This window comes from Falco peregrinus, chromosome 8 (genome assembly GCF_023634155.1).
Source record: "Falco peregrinus isolate bFalPer1 chromosome 8, bFalPer1.pri, whole genome shotgun sequence".
Classification (NCBI taxonomy): domain Eukaryota; kingdom Metazoa; phylum Chordata; class Aves; order Falconiformes; family Falconidae; genus Falco; species Falco peregrinus.
The window spans coordinates 30,475,676-30,494,575 of NC_073728.1; the positions used below are offsets into that span (position 1 = coordinate 30,475,676).

Here is an 18,900-nt window from a genome sequence, read left to right on the forward strand (position 1 = left end):
ATTTGGCTCATTTCTGGCCCATTGTGGATAAACTTAAATTTGAGAAGAAAATCCCAGTTTCTGAGCAACTCATGGATGTGATAATTTGCAGACACCATAGGAAACTTCCAAGGAAACTGTACCTTTTTACCAAGAAATCTGGACTTTCCTCCCAGCCATAGGCTGGCTGGAGGACTGGGCTGGGACATTTGGCAGATGTGGCCACTGCCACTTGAAAATACAGCCTTGAATTCACTAGTTTAGAAATGGGCTATTTAATCCCTCCCCAGGAGAGAAATGGCTTTCAGTTGTGAGCTGTGGCATTTACTTCTGCTTGGCAAAGGTAATACTGCTGTAAACCAAGGTTTTTTCTACTGAAAAGTTATTCCAGGCACTTTTAAAAGGTTTCTTAAAATATGTGGGTTATGTTTATTCTCTAGCATGTAGAGCTGAGCCTGTGACAGTCAGTGTATCTGGATCTGTGTATGAAACGGTGTGGAAAGGCCAGTGCACACCAGTTAAACTACTGTAAAATGTATCTGGAATTGACTTTTTGTAAGAAGAGGCAACAGGGGGCAAAAGCCAACAGTAAAGTTCTTGTTTACTTCAGACCTTCATGAGCTGCCATCCACAACACTATCCCTAATGCCCAGAGCTTTGGGCTCAGCCTTTACTGCACCCTTCTGTTTACCAGTTCACATCTCTAGTTTAATCTCCTCCTTACTCTGAGAGGGAAGAGGACAGTCTTTTGGCTTAATATTTTTGTTTTGCTTGAAATCTGAAACAGTTTTGAATTCTAAGAAGGTATCTCTTGCTTTTGAAAAACAAAAAGAAAATCAGGTTTCTTTCATTCAGAGCTAATTTGTTTAATATACATTGAATGAATAAAAACCAAGCTGTTAGTATGTCCAAAATATGAGTGCATAAACACAGCATGTTTTCCAAGTGAGAAAAAACTAGCTTCAAAGTAAAGATGAGGTATCTCAGACAGGAGTGTCTCTAGGTCAGCTTTTAAATTTGTATTTGCTCCATATTCCAAAGTCCATGGAAGTCAATAGAGAGCATCCGCTGCCTTTAAAAGGTATTCATTCAAGATGAGAGGTAGAAGTAGTAGAGCGGATTGTTACAGGAACAGTCACCACCCATCCTGGCTGTAAATGTACTCAGCTGGAAATATTATCAAACACCAGAGGAAGCAATGATAGAGTATCTCATGGGATTGTCTTGTTTCTTGTTTTGCTTTGGCCCATCACTTCTTTCTGGACCTGAGTGAGACAGACTTTTCCCATCTCTCAGTAGTATTCAAGGGAAAGAAGCTGAAGATAAAAAAGGTCTCCATCTGAGGTAGAGAGGCATAGTGAGATTAATTTTAAAAACTGGAACACTGGTAGATGAGTGCAATTAATTTTAGAATAATTTCCTACTTTTATTTCAATGTGTGACATTTTAAAATTTGTTTTAACCTGTGATGGTTTTCGGTTTCTGAACAAAATATCTTTCAAAGCAACAATAGAAAAATACGAGATTTTTTTTCTTTCAAGAGTGTTGAAGGGGGTACTCTGACAGTTTAGAAACTTCCTGCAACATATTTTCCAAACATAAAAAAGTCTTGAAACTAACACTGTTCATTTTGATAAGTCAGCATTTTTGAAGGGGAGACAAGAGAGGGAATGCCATGATAAATCCTCCCGAGGCTCTCCATCTCTGTGTCTGAAAAATGGATCCCACCTTCATTTACTTCTCTGGGCACAGTCACTGCTGAAGAAGTTGCATGTGGCTTTTCCTTTGAAGCATCACTGGACCTCAGGCAACAGAGGATTTTGCTTACATATTCAAGTGGCTGTCAGTCAGCCCGAATCAAAGACCTTGCCTATGTGTACAGCTACACTAATACTCATCTTTGCTGCTACCTGGTATCACTTAATGTTCATGCTCAGTGACCTCAGATCAGGAGATTAGTCTGATTTTATTAGTAAGAACTATCCCAGTGTTGCTAATCTGCTTTTGAATAATAATTTTGAAAAGATTCCCTCTTCCTAAATGCACTAGTGAGCACTTCCTCGTGTGGTTAAACTCCTTTTCGTTTCCCAGACGCTGCCCTTCCTGGGCACCTTGGGCAGGCTGTCATTGAGAAGAGAGGAATTGTTCATCCATAGCACTATTTTAGGTCACAGCTTTCCCTGGAATCCTGTAAGACCTTAGAGGCTTTTGTGTACAGCACGAGCCCAACTTACTGGATCTGCTACCAAACATTTCAGATAGCCCACGGTGCTCACATGATCTAAATTAGAGTGGACACTAACGCAATGCATATTACTGGGTTTGGGCTGGAGAATTCCCAGGCCAGCTTGCAGATCTGACAGCTTCCAGCAGAGTTTTACGTGGGGGAAAAATGACGTACCTGTATGCAGCGGGGAGGGGTGGCTGTGTTGGTTGCACTGCTAAAACCCAGGGTTCTGTTGGACATCAGGGCTTCTTCCCTCTGCAAATTAATGGCAACCAATGGCTGAACCAGCACTGTGGATATAAATCATGGGAAGCAACGGCGAGAAATGAGTACAAGGCTTTTCTTTCTATTTAGTAATTTATCAAGGGAAGTGGCACATTAATAAACAGATCTCCCTTGAGGTGTGGGAGTAACAGAGATAAATATGACTGTCAAATCTGGCCTGCTTCCTTCTGTTAGAGAAGGAGGAGACTGTGGGAATGCAAATGCAGAAAACAATATCTATATCTGGAAAGATGCATATTATTTGTAGGACAGAAACACTGACAACTCAGCTGAGATGGAACTCCATTGCATTTGGTGCATACATACAGAATAAACACAAATCCTGTCTAAAGGAGCTCATCTAAATAGATGACACTGGGAAACAGAGAAAGAAGCAGCAGCTTGCTTAAGGACGTAAGGCTGGGGAGGACTGAGAGCAACACCCAGGTCTTTCCAGGTTGTGGCTCATGTGTTGAATCAAAGAGCTTTATGGCTGGAGGTGGGGGGGGGGTTAGAAAAGGAAAAAGTTTAATTAGTTCAGATCAATTGCATTAACACATTTATGTGTTGCAGACAGAGCGCAGTTTTGACCATTATGATCTAGAGCAAAGCAAGCCTCATGTTGCTTAGTCCAGAGCTCTGGCAGGGCCCAGATTTCATGAACCAGATGTTAAATTTGGGAATGCTCCACTCCAGCCTTCAGGCAGGGCCAGCCTTTGCTGAGGGGAGTTCATTTGCTCACTTTGGTTTTGCATCCACGGTGCCTCTACAAAGCGACTGCTCCTTTTCCAGCTCCCAGGGGAAGTGCTGCTCAACACGGCACAATGGGGCTGGAGTCTGCCAGCCACAAGTGTTAGGAAAGTTTGAGCCCAGTCCCTCCAAATCACAGGACAGCTTTAACGCTCAGGAGGTGATTTTTATAGACCACTGCCTGCTCTTTCTGTTTCATACCTGATCCTTGAATCATGTTTTCTAGCATCTCCCTGCTCTGTAAGGTTGCAAAATGTAGTTTACAAAATACCCCAAGAAGGTGTTCAGCATATATGCAACAATCTGATTTTTAGGAGAAATTCCCAGTGTTGTCAGTATTTCAGCAAAAGCATTGCAGCTAGCAACTCTTGAAGCTTCTTAGGTGTAGGACAGAAGTCACAGGAGTGCTTGGTTCAAGTATCAACTTAGCCTTGGACTTAGAGTGGGACCTTGGGCAAGTCATTTATCTTGTGCAACAGCGGACATCGTGGGTAAATAAGGGGAGAGTGGTACTAAACCCCATCGATTACACAGCACCCAGACATGGTAATGACAGAGCCAATTAGGTACACTGGTGAGTCATGTGGAGACTGGTAGACTGCAACCCAGCCACTGGTCTCAAGGAAATGTTGACATAAACTTCTGTGAGCCAACACAAATCAAGGAACTATTTGGTCATGCTGGCAGGATATATTTTACCTCCTTGTACATCCCATTCACCTTCTCACATACCAGCACTGTCGTCAGGACAGAAAGTTTATGCTCTTGGAAAGTGCCAGGCTTGTATTTGGTGATATACAACCTAAATCCATCCCTCCAGCCAACTAGGGGAAAATAGCTCATATTGCCTGTCTGGGCAAGTTACTGTTTTATTCACAGTGTTTAATAGGATATACCCACAGGAAGCTTTCTGGGGAGACAGCCGCGGGAAAAGCCGGGTAGTAATACAGTGCTGCGCTCATCAAGGGAAGGAGCTGGAGCAGCTGAGCCTTCCTGCATCCCTGGGTGGATGGTGGGGGTTACCAGCAAGACCTTATGCCTGAGTGGCACATTTTACCCTTAGAAATCTTTTTAAAAAAAAAAAAAACAGGTGACCTTAACACTGTTCTCATTGCTTTGGAGGAATAAGCCATGCCACACAGGGCTAGGGGTTGGTCAGGCTTTGCATCTGGTACCCTGGTATTGGTAAATATTGTGATACGGCCCATCCCCAGATCCTGTCCATGCCACCCCAGCGATTTGCAGGTGGGTCAGGCCTGGGCAGAGTTTCCTCCGGATGAAGTCAGTCGTTCCAGTTAGCAGTGCTGAAACGCTGGGAGAGGCCAAATTCATACAGTAGTAACTCGCCATGTATTGCAGATCCACAAACGGGACTGGCAGCATTGGAAATGACTTCATGCCTGAATGATTGACAATTGCTAATAGGGTCCAGGCACTGGCAGGTCCCCTCGGAGGGGGAGAGCTTGAACTTTGTGCCTGAGCTGCCAAATTGGTTTTCTTAAAACTCTTAATTTACTTTTGGAGCTCCTGGAGCCTCGCCTCCTTCATTAATTGGATGGCCAGCATTGTGCTCGCGCTTGTTTGGTTTCCGTTCCCTCCGCACACAAGTGCACACGCCATTTCCAAGGGTTGCCCCGGCTCTGACGTGCGGCTCTTCTGGCCCGCTGCTGCTGCTGCCACCGAGTCAAAGGGACGGCTGCACTCATGGAAACCTTGCAGGGCCTTTTCCTTTTTAATTTTAAGTTAATTTAGTGCTGATGAAAGGGGGTGATGGACAGGCTTCTGTTTATCCCCCAAGGAGGGCGAAGCAAGCGGACATTCACGGTGCTGCCTGACCCCTGTTGTTCAGCGCCCAGGGGAGAGGAAGCCTCACGTCGAAGTGGAGCTGGTCCCTGCGCTGCTCCTGGCTCCTGAACATCCCACAGCAGTCACAAGTGCAGCAGGTCTCAGCACCTCCTGCCACCCTGCAGGAAGGCAGCAGCCCGCTGGTTTTGTCTGACAAAGGTTCTCTTTCCTACAGTGTCCCGGTTTTCGAGCCCACGGGTGACTCCGAGATTAAGCCGAAAACGAGCCCTGTCCATCTCCCCGCTGTCCGACGCCAGCATTGATCTCCAGACAATGATCAGGACCTCCCCAAACTCTCTTGTGGCGTATATCAACAACTCCAGAAGCAGTTCAGCAGCAAGTGGCTCCTACGGCCATTTATCTGCTGGGACAATCAGGTAAAGCTCTGGGACTGGCTCTGTGCAGCTGCATAAGCATCCCTCCGAAAGGAGGGGTGATCTTTCAGCAAGGGAACCCCCCCCCTTCCTTGCAACTTCTGCTTTTGTGCACTGGGGCTGTGTAGTGTATTAAATCAAAGCCCCCACCTGGTTTTGCATGTGGAAGGGTACTTTGTGCCATATGGGGCAGGGGGGAGTTGCTGGATTGGGATTATTGGTTACCAGGTTTCCAGTAATTACACTATGATCATGCCTTCCTGCAAGCAGAAACAGGGAATAAGTTCATCTAACAAAACGTTCATTGTGAGCAGTTGGACTGGTTAAGAAACCCTCAGTTTTAGGAGATTGCCTCAAAGTATCGTCCATATTGTTGGCCCACAATCTTTAAAAAAAATATATTGCCTCTGCAGATTGAAGAGTCTAATGCTAAAAACATATTTAAAACAAATCTAAGCCCTTGAGTAAAGTTTTGTTCAAATCTTAATTAAAAACCACTTACATTAGGCAGCTCACTGTTGTCAATTCCTGCCGTGATTGCTTCACCCAGGTTTCACAATGTTATTACTCCTTTTATTACTTAACTGTTAAAAATGTTAGCTCTAATTAATACTGATGTTGCAAAGCAAGCTTTTATAAAGATCATGTACTCCTAAAACTTGTAGGGGAAAACAGAGATATTGCCATTAGTAACTGTAGCATTAATTTTGTAAGTTACTTTATCCAGCACCATCCTTCAGAAACTGAATTTAAATCAAACAGAACACTGATTTAAACAAATTGCAACTGATTTTTTGGTAATCATATTTTTCTAGTCTTTTCACCTGTTGTTGTTAACTGGGCATACCTGTAGCATCTCTTCTTCCACTCAGATTTTAAGCTTTTCAGGGTAGCATCTGGTATTTTCAACAAACTGTAGAGTGCTGAGTCTGACCCATCGGACAGTTGTTGGACTCCAAGGGAATAACTGTAGAGTGCTGAGTCTGACCCATCGGACAGTTGTTGGACTCCAAGGGAATAATCAAGTAATAATATAGAATTCGAAACTTCTCGGTGTTCTAAAGGTGCATCTTAAAGGTCAAGAATTGTAAACTGGGTTACGTATATAACAGGATAACTGTCAGCTATTTGGGGTGAAAAGATTTTTTTGTTATTGTTTTAACAATGTCTTAGTGGCAGCAATTAAATCCTTTATAACCCACTCAGATCCAGATCCCAGTAGCAGTTCTGAAAGTCATTTTTGGACTTTGCTGTATCGTAACAAAGCTGTGCAGCAGCCTGACATCACACCTCATTTGCTGCAGTGCGTATTTACCTCCCAGAGCTCTTTTACACTGTAGTGATTTTTGCCCTTTATTCTTTTGATCAAGCTGTCATTAACTGGTTTGGAACAGAAATTCTAGCTGTATGGTCACCAGCAATAAGTATTTTCTCTAAAAGCAAAATTGGAAATGAAGCGTGCTGCTAATTATGGCCCCGTTTGCTGAGCACTCACAGCACGGGCAGTTTTAGTGATGTGATCAAAATACCATGAGGGTAAGGGTTCAGGATGGCCATCTCTTAAAGGTGGCAAATAATTGATTTTGGGGCTGAGAGTCTATGGTTTGTGCATCGCCCGCCTAGAGTACAGGGAGCACAGCGTTTCTTGTGCGTCTCCATCTCTGCCGAGGGGACTCACCCCTGGGAGCGAACCCCTTCCTTCCAAAAGCAGAGCTTTGTATGCTGGCAACTGCTGCATCCTGGTTCAGACCCGTTGCCCCCAGTTAGCGCCCAAGCAGCCTGGAGCTGGTGGTGTGTCTGGTCACTGCTGACCCAGATTGGAGATGAACCAGTGACCTACATATGAAAGGTGACATTCTTCAGCAGTCCCCTGAGCCAGCATCCCCCTCACCCAAATGCAGAGTAAACTGCATGGTTCTGGACTGTGTTAAATGAATAGTTATTCATCCCCACTGTGACCTGGGCCAGGTGATGCTGTTTTTTTATATCCAGGGCAGCAAAACCCCAAGGTGTGAGTCTGCAGGAAGCCTGGGAGCCTTGGGGGCTCCAAAGCCAGATGTGTCCAAGTCCCATGCTCTTGTGCACTCCCTGCCAAGGGCTTTGGCTGTTTTGAAACATAGGAAGCAAAGAAATTACAGTCAGATACATGGGTCGAAATGCTTCACAAGTTCACTGAGGCACACACGAGACAAATCCTGTCTTTGAAGTAAAGCAGGCTGTCAGGCTTTTCATGGCATTGAAGGCATCTAGCTGGGACAATGCGGGCTGTCTCCTGGAGTCTTCAGGAAGCCAAACTTGAATCAGTCACTAGCTAATGTGATAAATGCCGTTTAAAATAACTCCTCATCATTCTTCCTCCTCTTGTTGCTGCAGTCCAGCGTTCAGCTTCCCCCACCCCATCAACCCTGTGACATACCAGCAGATCCTGACGCAGCAGAGAGGCCTGAGCTCAGCCTTTGGACACACTCCTCCCCTGATCCAGCCATCCCCAACCTTCCCCCCACGGCAGCACATGGCAGTCATCTCCGTCAACCCACCGCCGGCACAGATCAGCAGCAACAGCAACTGCATCTCTGACTCCAGCCAGGTAGGGGTGGCCATCCTGGCTCTCTCTGTGCATGGCACACAGGGAAATGGAGGCACGTTCTCCATGTGTTGGGAGGTGCCCTGCATGGTGCTTGTGGGAGTTTTATCTGCTCTCCACTTGCTCATGCTCTCCCTTTACATTGCTTTTTCTTCCTCCTGACAAAGAGTTTCTGGTCTAGTCACAGCCAAATTTTGCACCTATCTCCCTTCCTTGCACACACATACTACCCATGCAGAAACCAAAGGCCTTGATCCATCAAAGCACTGAACATGATATGCAGGGTCATCTCAGGCAGCAAACCTCCTTGAACATGAGTCATGTGCTATTCAGGTAGAGGGAATTCAGCACATGCTGGAAAGTTTTGCCAGGTAAGTGCCTGCTCACTGTGAACCAAGCTTCATCAGTTCCTTCACCAATCCCTCCTTCCTTTTTTCTTATTGACATGAACCATGCCAGTGGTCTTAAAACACCTTATTCCTTTTCTCTTTAACAAATAAGTGCATCCTACTGAGGACCTCTAGCCATTTTACTTACTGTTCCTTCCTTTTCAGTAGCTTCTCTCTCAGGGTATCCCTGCTGTTGATTTTTCCTGTTAAGGTCTGCAAAACTAGGGGCCAGATTTTGAAAACTAGGAATGCTATGTGTATGAAATCCCATGCCTCAAATGTGTCCTTGCAAATACCTGTGAGTTCACACAGGCACATCCATGTGTGTGCAAGCCCACCACATGCACAGGGTTAGTGAATACATCTAGCACGCTTTTAATAATTTTTCCTTCCCATTTTCATTCTTTGGAAGTTTAAATTGCAATTGCTTTTCTCCCCAGAGACTTATTTCACCTCATTTCACACCCATTTCCAGTTGTTGGTTTAGTTGTATCATACTGAACTTTTCAGACTGGTTTATTGTTTTAGGACTTCTCATGGCTGCTGCACTGCAAACTCTGTTTGTTATTGAAGGTTATTTGATTGATTGGTTTTGTTTTCTTCTTACAAACTGGCTACCAGAATAATGTGGCTGGCAGGAGTTATGCCTCTGTTTAATAACTTGCAGGACCAATCTTGAGCAATTAGCAAGAGCGTATTTAAAATGTTGATGTTCCAATTTTATGCACGTACAATGGGATGTTTTTTTCTCCTGAAGTTGTTCTCATTTTTTAAGAGCTTAGCAAAATATACACATAGCCTTTCATGCACCCAACACACCAGAGCCCTTGCACGTAACCAGAGCCACCCACTCCCCCCAGGAATTAATTTTCTCAACAAATTGTTTCATCCCATTGAGAAATAAAATTGTGGCTTGGGGGAGGGGGGTGGGGGTGGGGTGTTGCATAAGGTTTTGATGGCTTTGACAGGGACTAGATCGCTCTGAAATGGAGCACCAATGCCAAGGCCAAGCTCACTGGTGAGCCTGCAGAAGCTGATGCTGCCCTTGGCTCTTCCCTCTTGCACAAACCCACACGGGCTATCTTCCATGTGAAAACCAAACCTGGTTGTCCCTGGCCACTTCTGAAGTTCAACGCTGACTGATTTTTAAGTTAATTTTTAATGAGGAGGTGGGCTGCGGTCTGTCCCTCATCGCAAACCCTGTGCTGTCTCTTGCCTGGTTTTCTTTCCTAGAGCAAGCAGAGCAGCGAGTCGGCCGTGAGCAGCACAGTCAATCCAGTAATTAACAAGCGCAGCAAAGTCAAGACTGAAGTTGAGGGTTTGCCTCCAGCGTCCCCAACCACACAGGTAACCTTCCTGGTACGAGACGTGTTGTGGGGCCGAGGCAGCGAGCTGCTGGGTCTTGTTGTCTTTGGGAATGATACTCTTGGCACCTTTTGCTGCAGCGAGGAGCAAGGCATCAAAGTCTGCCAGGCAGGCTGGTGTCTCTTGGAGCATGAAGCCCAGCAAGGTACAGGGCAGAGCTGCAGTGACTGAGTGAGGCATTCAGTGGGTGCTTGGGACTCAGCTTGCAGTTGCTGTGCTTGGATAGAAAAAAAGGAGGGAGGGAGTATTTCAAGCATGATAATTTAAAAATTATGCCTGGTTTTCTGTGCTCCAAAGCAAGCAGCATTAGTGTCTCAGAGCAAACATAGATTATGAGGGAATCTTGCATGTAGGTAGCAAGCTTGCAAAAAACGGACGACTTCTTGATTCAACAAGGAATTGTTCCTAGAAACATCCTTTACACTGGTGACACAACATTTGACACCAGGAAGGACCCAAAGGCCTTTGCTTTCTTTCCAGAGCTCTGTGATTGCAAACTGTTTAATGGCTGACAGTATCCATCTGACCGTCCTTTATCACAACTGTAAACTATCAGGAGTGCTCTGGGCACTTCATTTTCATGAAATATTAGGCCGTGTTATTGTCAAGCGAAGGGAAGAGTTGATGACAAATTTCTCCTTCTGCCCTGGTTCAGGAGCAGGTCTCAGCATGATGCATGGGGACAGCAACGTGTGCAGTCATCAGGGGGCTGGTAAAATTGATGAAGATAGCATATCAGGGAAAGATAAACATGCTGTAGTCAGCACAATTAGGGCAAAGAGGCACCTCTCTGGAGCTTTAGGTTTAGGAGTGCATCTACATGCTGCTGCAAAAGCACATGCCCCAAAAAAACAATCTGGCCACCACCCAGGCTAATAGGGCCATGTGTTTATTTCTTGCAGCAACTGACAAAAGATTTGAAAGCCATCAAGTGCTTTCTTAAAGCATCTGTAGCAGAGGAGCTGTGGGACAGACAGCTGCTTGCTCAATGGCTGTCATCGTCCATTCTCCTCCAACGTGAAGGGGTGTGTGCCCAGCCACAGGGAGTGCTTAGGTAGCATCAGCCTGGCTCAGCCCTGCAGCCCTGCCCCAGAGTTTCATCCACTGGGTCTTATGTGAAATAAGCACTGAAAGAAGGCAGGGAGTAAGTTAAAGTGGTGCAAGGAGGTTTGATTAGAATAGCAAGGTGAAATTAAGAGAAGGAAAATGAATGCTGATCGTCTAATAGTTCCTAATGATGAGATCTGTGAAGTAATACCCCAAGGGAAATGTAGGCTTCACATCTTGCAACATTTCAGTATTGACTGGGAAATTACTGGAAAGTACTTTGTAAGAGGCAGCCCTTTCTTGGCAAGGAGAACAGGTTCAAAGACTGAGCATAGTGGGTGTCCCTTCTTGAGCTGGTCTAACTGACAGCAACTTGTTAAATTTGGGGATTCCTGTTCTGCAGGAGACTGTGCTGAAAAGTCGAGTTACAGTCAGTTAATTATTGACTGATACATTTTTTTGCAGAGTATGAAGTTCATCCATCAAAAAAAAAAAAAAAAAAGCATGTGTGTGTTTTGTTTTGGAAATTCTGTACTGGAAATGCCTCATGTGAGTTGTGGTTTGGGTGTTTAAAATCCTTGGCCAGACAGTATCTCCCATGATGGCTTGTACTATAAAAAAATGCAATGCAGAGAAGATTTGTGGGACACAGAGGAGCACCAGGCACGAGGGACCTGAGTTAACTGTGCTCTTACGATTACCACAATAGCTCCAGTAAGATTCAGATTAATGTTGAACTAGCCAGAAGTAAAACAAGTCAGTCTTCTTCAACAAATTACAATGGCTTCAACTCCATTTTTCCAACAGACAACGTAAAAATTTTGGCAAAGTAAGATTTTTAGTAGAAAATTCCACTTTTCCAAGACCACACTTTGCATGGAGAGAAATGTTTCAACAGAAATAATGTTCACAGCTTACCCAAATAGGAAATGCAGGAAAAAGAAGCTACTGTTTGAACTTTCTCAGACTGTTGCTGTGGGTTTTGACATAGTTTGAATCTCCAGAAGTCTTTCTGTAAATTACTACAGCTTCCTGTCCCAAGAGCCACCTTACAATTATTTTTTTTTCTTTAAATTAAGAGCTAATTAAAACAAATCTCTTCCTCTCCATATCTAAACTTCTGAATTGAAAAGTCACAGCTGGCACGTATGTCATGAGCTAGTTAATGAAAATTGTTGAACTTTCATACAGAGTGTCTCACTTTCCAAGCTCTACAATGCCATTAAGTCATTAATCATTGCAGCCCCTCAGTAGGCATTGGGAATGTCTTGGTGGGGAAGGAGACGGCAGCCAGATAGGTCTGTTTGGGCAGGTCAAAGACTGCAGGATGGGTCTGACTGTGTCTACACACTTATGGGGCCAACTAGCCCCAATTGAAGCATTAAATCATGAGGAACAGCGTCTGATGTGGTCAGTCACCCCAGATGCTCCTGCCTACAGCTGCCCTGGAGGCGGGACACTCGGTGCTGGGCAGTAGTAGAATGGTCAGGAAAGGGAATGAAGGGGGTCACAACCTGCAGGGTTTTGTACTGCTAAATTCCCAAGCCAATATTGGCTGATGATTGCCTTGTGCAAGTGTCTGACACGTGCAGAGCCGACAGTTGTCCTTACTTCTAAATGGTACTAATTATGTTGCATTGTGTAGGTGCTGATGCTTTAATCCTCATAGTAGCCATAACAAAAATCTTCTGTGCTTCATTTAGCACTGAGGAGCTGGCTAGACAGAAGTTAAGGAGAGAGCTCACAGCATGCCCAGCATTAAAGTAACTCATTTATGAGTCCAGAGCCCCTGGAGCTCTGCTCTGCAACCCACTCATCACTGGTTCTTGCTCAAGCTTCCCAAATTTCCCTATCTCAGAGGAGTGCTTTGAGGGCTCACCACTTTGTCCCTGTGGAGCACCCTGCAGGCATAAATCTCTGGGTAAATGTTAGGTATAATTTTCTTATCTACTGAAAGATGCAGAAAACAGACCCCCCCCTCCCCAACCCGTGTCAGGTGAGTACAGTAACTGCTAGGCTCTGACTGCTCTGTGGTTTCTTCATGCTCATATTTCCCCACTCCCCCAGGTCAGTTTTGCTCCAGCAAAGAACACAACCAAAGGTCAAAAACCAGCCTTTTCCTTTCTCCAGCTTTTCCTGGGACTGCCCACGACCTGGATGGAGCCAGGCATCACTGTGACTACAGCTTCGGGGTGTTTCATGTCCTGTCATTAACTCTGATCCATTTCTACCAAAACCCTGCAATTCATTATTTCACAGTAATCAAGGATGTTGTGTCACCACAACGAGCATGGTTTTGTGATCAGTTGATACCTGCCCCGTAATCTATGAGTGACGGAGGAATTCAGATGAAAGAAGTTCACCTTATACAATGCACTGTTGTGTTGCAGGAGCATCTGACAGACCTGAAAGAAGATCTAGATAAGGATGAATGTAAACAGGAGCCTGAGGTTATTTATGAGACGAACTGTCACTGGGAAGGGTGCACAAAGGAATATGACACTCAAGAGCAGCTTGTCCATGTGAGTAATGGTTGGGAGGAAACCCCAGCGATAAATTTGGGTTTCTGTGCACTTGTCCTCATTTTTTATCACGAGCTGCTGTACAGCCAGAGCTCACTCTGGGAGCTACTAAAGGTGCAAATCAGAGATACGGTGTGTAAACACTGCCAAAGCAGGTCGCTGCTCCCCAAGGAGTTTAGCTGCAAGAAGCCTCTCATAGATTATTTGATGTTGCTCTCTTCTCAGCTGCTGAGGCTAAAGTTTCTGTCTCCCTTGTGCATGACCCGATGACAGAAGACTCTGTGCAGAGGACCTGATCAGAAAATGGGGAAGGGGACTGAGCCCTTTCATCTTTGCTGGCTGTATTCACTGAGCCTCTCCATGCACCTACACCAGCTATGGGTCAGGGACTGTCCATGCTGTCCTCAGTCCTCACCGTGATAACCTTTTATGCTGCTGTTACATGAGCTGTGGGGCCATAACACTTAGGAACTGTTGACTTGCTCAGCTCATCCCTCCCACAAAAATAGAGCACTTCCAAAGTTTAGACATGCTCCAGTGTCATCATCAGAGCCCGAAATAGAGAAAGTGGGTTGATTTTTTAAAAACTGGGAAATAGGGCTTCCGTAATCACAGTGATATCCCCCAACCAGTGTCAAAACTGCTCTCTGAAGGATCCCCAAACCAAGTCATTAATCAGATTTTCAGTTCTAATTAATTCCAAGAACCTTTTGTGTGCTTTGCTTCACCTGGGAATCCACCACTTGGTTTCCTTTGGCTTCTCTGGTCAAAAAATCTCTTAAACTCAGAGCGAGAGCCTGTGAAATCAGATGTGATCTGTGTCTGAGCCTCATCTTACCCCCAGCCCAGCACCCTTCCAGTCCTCACTTCGGGTCTGTGGTATGAGCCCCATTCATTTGAAGTCATCCCAGAGATGCTGGGAATTCACCAGCCACAGCAACCCTTCTGCTTGCAGCGAAATGTTGGATTGAGCAATTTTGCGACAGGCCCTGCTATCTTCTCCTTTCCCTTCAGTCTTTTGCTGCTTGCCTCAGCCAGGTTCCAGGCCTGCCAGGGGCCACCAATGTGTGACTCACATGTAGCCCTCTTCCTGAGGGCTTGTGTCTGCTCTCACCCTTTTTTATATATCTTCATTTTAGTTGTGTTTAGACGCCACCAAGTAGGCGTCAGTCTCCGTTTCCCTAAGCTCTGCATAGAAACGTTACCTTAGCACAGAGGGAACACACACTAAATGATAATTTTTGGCCTGTACTCTTCTTCCATCTAAGGTTAGCACCTGCCTGCCTCTGCCAGAAGTCACTGGTTCAGGGCAACATGTCCTTGAGTACAGGCAGATTTGGAAGTGCTTTTCAGGGCCAAATGAGTGATAAGTTGCTTAATGGGTTGCACACTACATGCCATGGGGCGTTGCTTTTCTGGGGTTAAACCACAGCAGCCCCATCAGATGGGCTGGGCTCACATTTGTCCAGCAGTATTTGTGCATTTCCCTCTCAGACATAAGAAAGACTCTTTAACTCTGCCCAGAGCAAAGTGCAGGGCTGATCCAGGAAGCTCAGCACAATTTATTTCCAGAGAAAACCCAAAGAAAAATATTTGACAGAATGTCCAAAATTTTCCTAAACTTGGAAGGTTATAAAAACAGAAGCCTTCTGTACTGTGATTACTAGAAACATGGGGTTGTGGATTTGGGCTGCCCAAAATATACATGCAAATGAAATACAGATGTTGTGGGCCAACTTTTGAGAAGGTGGCATCCCATCGTGCGTGGAAAAACTCTAGTTTGTGTGCAGAGCAAAGTACCTGGGTATGCAGGGTCCATTCTCCATACACAGTGGGTCATATGCTTGTGGGAGACATGCATGTGAGAAGTAAGGGCTCATTTTTGCAAGCACCGCTGCTGCTCCCAGCCTTGAAGGCCACAGTCTATTTGAGAGAAGCCCAGGTAAAGCCTCTGGCTAGGTGGGAGTTTGATAGGGGCTATGGAGCTGTAGCTGAAGTGTGGCGAGTTGTGCAACTGCTCCTTCACCATGTGATGGGAAGCAGATATTGCCCAGACAGTGAGTTAATAAGCCTGAAGGGGGACTACAGCCCCCCTCCCGTAAATGTGTCTTCCTCTGGCCTAAGCAGGACCAAACAGGCAAGCCCATACACTCCGCCGCTGCTAGCACTGCCATGCATAGTCTTGGTTGCAAGTCAGACTCCCACGCAAACAGAGCCAGGAGATGTATCTTCCCAATCTGGTCTGGACGTGGTTAAGCATGCCCATGGGTCTCCCAGGGACCTCACCAGAGATGTCCACCATCTGTGGCTGAAATCACACACCACTGCCATGTTATCAAACCAGAACCATAGGCGGCTGGACTCCAAACCCATAGAAAGCCTCCCCCCAACCCAGCCTCGCCTGACCCTCCCAGCATGCAGCCTGGGCTCTCAGTGTTTAGCCATGGCACCTAAAGGACCAGCTGAGTGCCACACACCCCCTCTTGCCCCTGGGCAGACCTGGTGCTCCGAGCAGCAGGTGCCTGTCCCCAGGATAGGGCCATGGCACACAAAACGCTGGGGATGGATTCAGCTGGGACTGTGAAGGTCGGTGATTCTGTTTTAATATGTTTTTGTGTCCTCATGCTGCCTCACCACCCCAAGAAAGTCTCATACCGAGCCACAACATGGTGTGCCTGGCCTTGGCTGGGGGGACGAAGGCTGGGCTGGAAAAAATCTCAGCACAAAAAAACCAAAACCCAAAGCCAGAGTGGTTTATTTTAGGATTTCCTGTCAGTGAATGTCTGCTGAAAACACAGGAGCAAGGACAGGCATTATTTTTGGCAGAAAGACCCCATTCAAGGAGACACAGCCACCACAGGAACAGCACTGCCGACAGGCTGGTCTCCAGCTCTGTTTATTTTCAGCAGGGCTTCATCTGCCCTGGGCTGGGAAAAAGTGACCCTCATCTTCCTCCCGGGGTGGATGAAGGCCCCGTTTTGGGTCTGGCTTGTCAACACCCCAGCACAGGATTTCAGGGACCCGAGTAATTAGCAGTAATTGAGGCGGTGGAGCTTTCCTTGGTGCATAGCTCGCAGATGCTGTCATTTCCTGCCAGCCGCAGTGCTGGACAGCAGGTGGATGTCTTAGGGCCTCTATAAGGGCTGGTGCACAAGCAGGCTTAGAAACATAGAATCATGTAAGTAAAAATAGCCCTTTAAGATCAAGTCCAGCTGAGGCTTGTCTCCTCCTCTCCCCCATCCTACAGCAGCGCCCCAGGAAAAGGACCCAGCTGTGTAAATGCAGCACAGGAGGGTTCAGCAGAGACAAAAATGATTTTGTCATCCTCCTCAGCAGTGGCACCAGGCAGCCCAAGAGGCACTGAGGGGTCTCCTCTCTCCCTGGCACCATGGGTCCCCATTGCTTTTGCAAACCTCCCATTTATAGCTGCTTTGGACCCAGCGCCTGGTGTTCTGGGTGCTGTGCGCCTTCTCCTGCAGGACACAGCAGACCTCAGAGCTGCCTCCTGTGTCCCTGGTGTTATCTGTGCACCTGGGACCCAGGTGCAATGCCTGACCACAAGCACTGGGGAGTGAACGGCTGACTTTTGGAGCACCGTGCGTGTTTCGCTGGCATCAGCTCTTCTAGGAGTGACCTGCTTCTTCCTTCTCTCCTACCAGCACATCAACAACGATCACATCCATGGGGAGAAGAAGGAGTTTGTCTGCCGCTGGCAGGACTGTACACGGGAGCAGAAGCCCTTCAAGGCTCAGTACATGTTAGTGGTGCACATGCGAAGGCACACCGGAGAGAAGCCACACAAGTGCACGGTGAGCTGGCAGGGACACATGGTGCATCTCAGCTTGGCAAGTGGGACGCTGGACTTTGATGGTCACACAAATGTGCATGCAGACACACGCATGGCTTCAAGCGGGGCTCTCCCAGGGTACCTGCTGGCACCCAGCTCAGGGCCAGTCCAGCTCTTTGTGTCTGGCTTGCAGCTACTTGCAGGTTACGCCCTGGGGACAGGGCAAATGGTCACGGAGGGTGGTTGAGGTGTTAGTGGGCAAAACTGCATTTCCTTGGGGAAAATGGTTTTAGCTCTACCACAGAGATCCAGAGTGACTCAGAACAAGTCACTTAAGGTAGAAACCAGCCAATTTTGTTGCTTATATCCAAGAAGGAAATCCAGTAACCCTACACTGTGGGGAACCACCTAACCCTGGTCGTGTCTAACTTAGCACCACCCAGTACTGGTGCTGGGGCTGCAAGTTTCCCTCACCTACATACCCGAGTGTGCATGCAAGCCTCCTTCCAGCCTGGGGGGCTAGGCCAGCACCTCCTGCCTCTGCTCTCTTAATCCAGAGGTGCGGCCCCTGGGAGCTTAAACCCCAAGAGGAGCTCGGTTCCCAGACCTTGTGCACGCAAGCAGCACTGTGCCTAGTGTTAAACACTGCCTGAGGAAGACCATGGATCATGGGGTGCTATTTCATATCTCAGCCCTGTCAGTACAGGCTTGTCTAGCACATGGCAGAGCTGGACTCACCTCCCTCTCAACCTTGAGATACTAAAGCACGTATCTGCCCTCACATGTGGATTCTCTCACTGCACCACTGGCTGATGTGTGGCAGCCAGGGATGCTCGATGGGTGATGCAATAGCGAAGTGAGCTGTGGCTGTGGCCAACTGGTAGAGGGGAAGTGTTCACCCTCTCTTTCCACATATGCTTCAGCCCTTTTTCCTCCCAAAGATCCATCCCTGTCTTTGATATCCTCTACTCTCTGCCTTCTCCCCTTGCCAGTTTTTCATACCTCCTCGGCTGTCAGCATTACACCATTCCTCTCCCTAGAGTCTCAGGGATGAGTCTTTCTTTCCGCTCCGTAGATGCCTGAGCTCTCCTCCTGTATCTTCCTCCTCTTCTGCTGCATTAGTGACTTCCAGCTCTCTCCCTTCCTGGCTCTGCCCCAGCTCCTGCTTACAAATATTAGGATATGTATGATTTGCTTGCTGCATGACTCCTTTATCAATCTTCCAACCCTGTGTTCATTTAATTTAGAGCATAAGCTCCCCAGGGCACAGGGCCATGTCCTTTGTTTTAATCTTTTAAAGCACTTTGCCCGGTTCTAGTGCTTTACCAACCTTCCTTAAAAGTATCAAGGAATATTGATCATTGGTGTGCTAGACAGTGAGCAGTGAGGAAAAGTCTAGCCCTGCCCTTGCAGGTAGAGCGACTCAGAAGACAAAAAGCAGCAGGAACTGCATCCTCTTCGGTGCTGTAATGGAGCAGAAAAAGGCACCACTGCACAATCCTACCTCTTTCAAGCCTCAGTTGTGTCACACTGGAGCAATGGCAAGGCTGTGTGTTCAAATCTCAGGTCATCCTCTGCCTCCTGGAGAACTACAGTCTGTGTGTGATATGTTGCAACAACTCTCCCCAAACTGGAGTACCACCGGTTTCCAATTGCCTGGGATACATGGCAGCTCTGCAGACGGTGCCCTTCTGTGGCATAGCATTCCTTATCCAAGTCTGACAGTGATTTTTCAAAGCACCATTTGTTTCAGACAAGAAGTTTGTG

General features: G+C 46.7%; 1 protein-coding gene across 2 annotated transcripts in view; it reads left to right on the forward strand.

The window, feature by feature from the left end:
* GLI2 (GLI family zinc finger 2) overlaps positions 1–18,900 on the forward strand; it is a 199,772-nt gene that overhangs the window by 164,272 nt on the left and 16,600 nt on the right. The window contains exons 6-10 of one of the 2 annotated variants that reach the window (XM_005244246.3): positions 5,241–5,442; positions 7,813–8,026; positions 9,646–9,759; positions 13,215–13,346; positions 17,006–17,155. In XM_005244246.3, coding sequence (XP_005244303.2) covers positions 5,241–5,442; positions 7,813–8,026; positions 9,646–9,759; positions 13,215–13,346; positions 17,006–17,155 — 812 coding nt within the window. The remainder of the gene's footprint in view (positions 1–5,240; positions 5,443–7,812; positions 8,027–9,645; positions 9,760–13,214; positions 13,347–17,005; positions 17,156–18,900) is intronic. The other variant, XM_027796495.2, reaches the window with a different exon arrangement.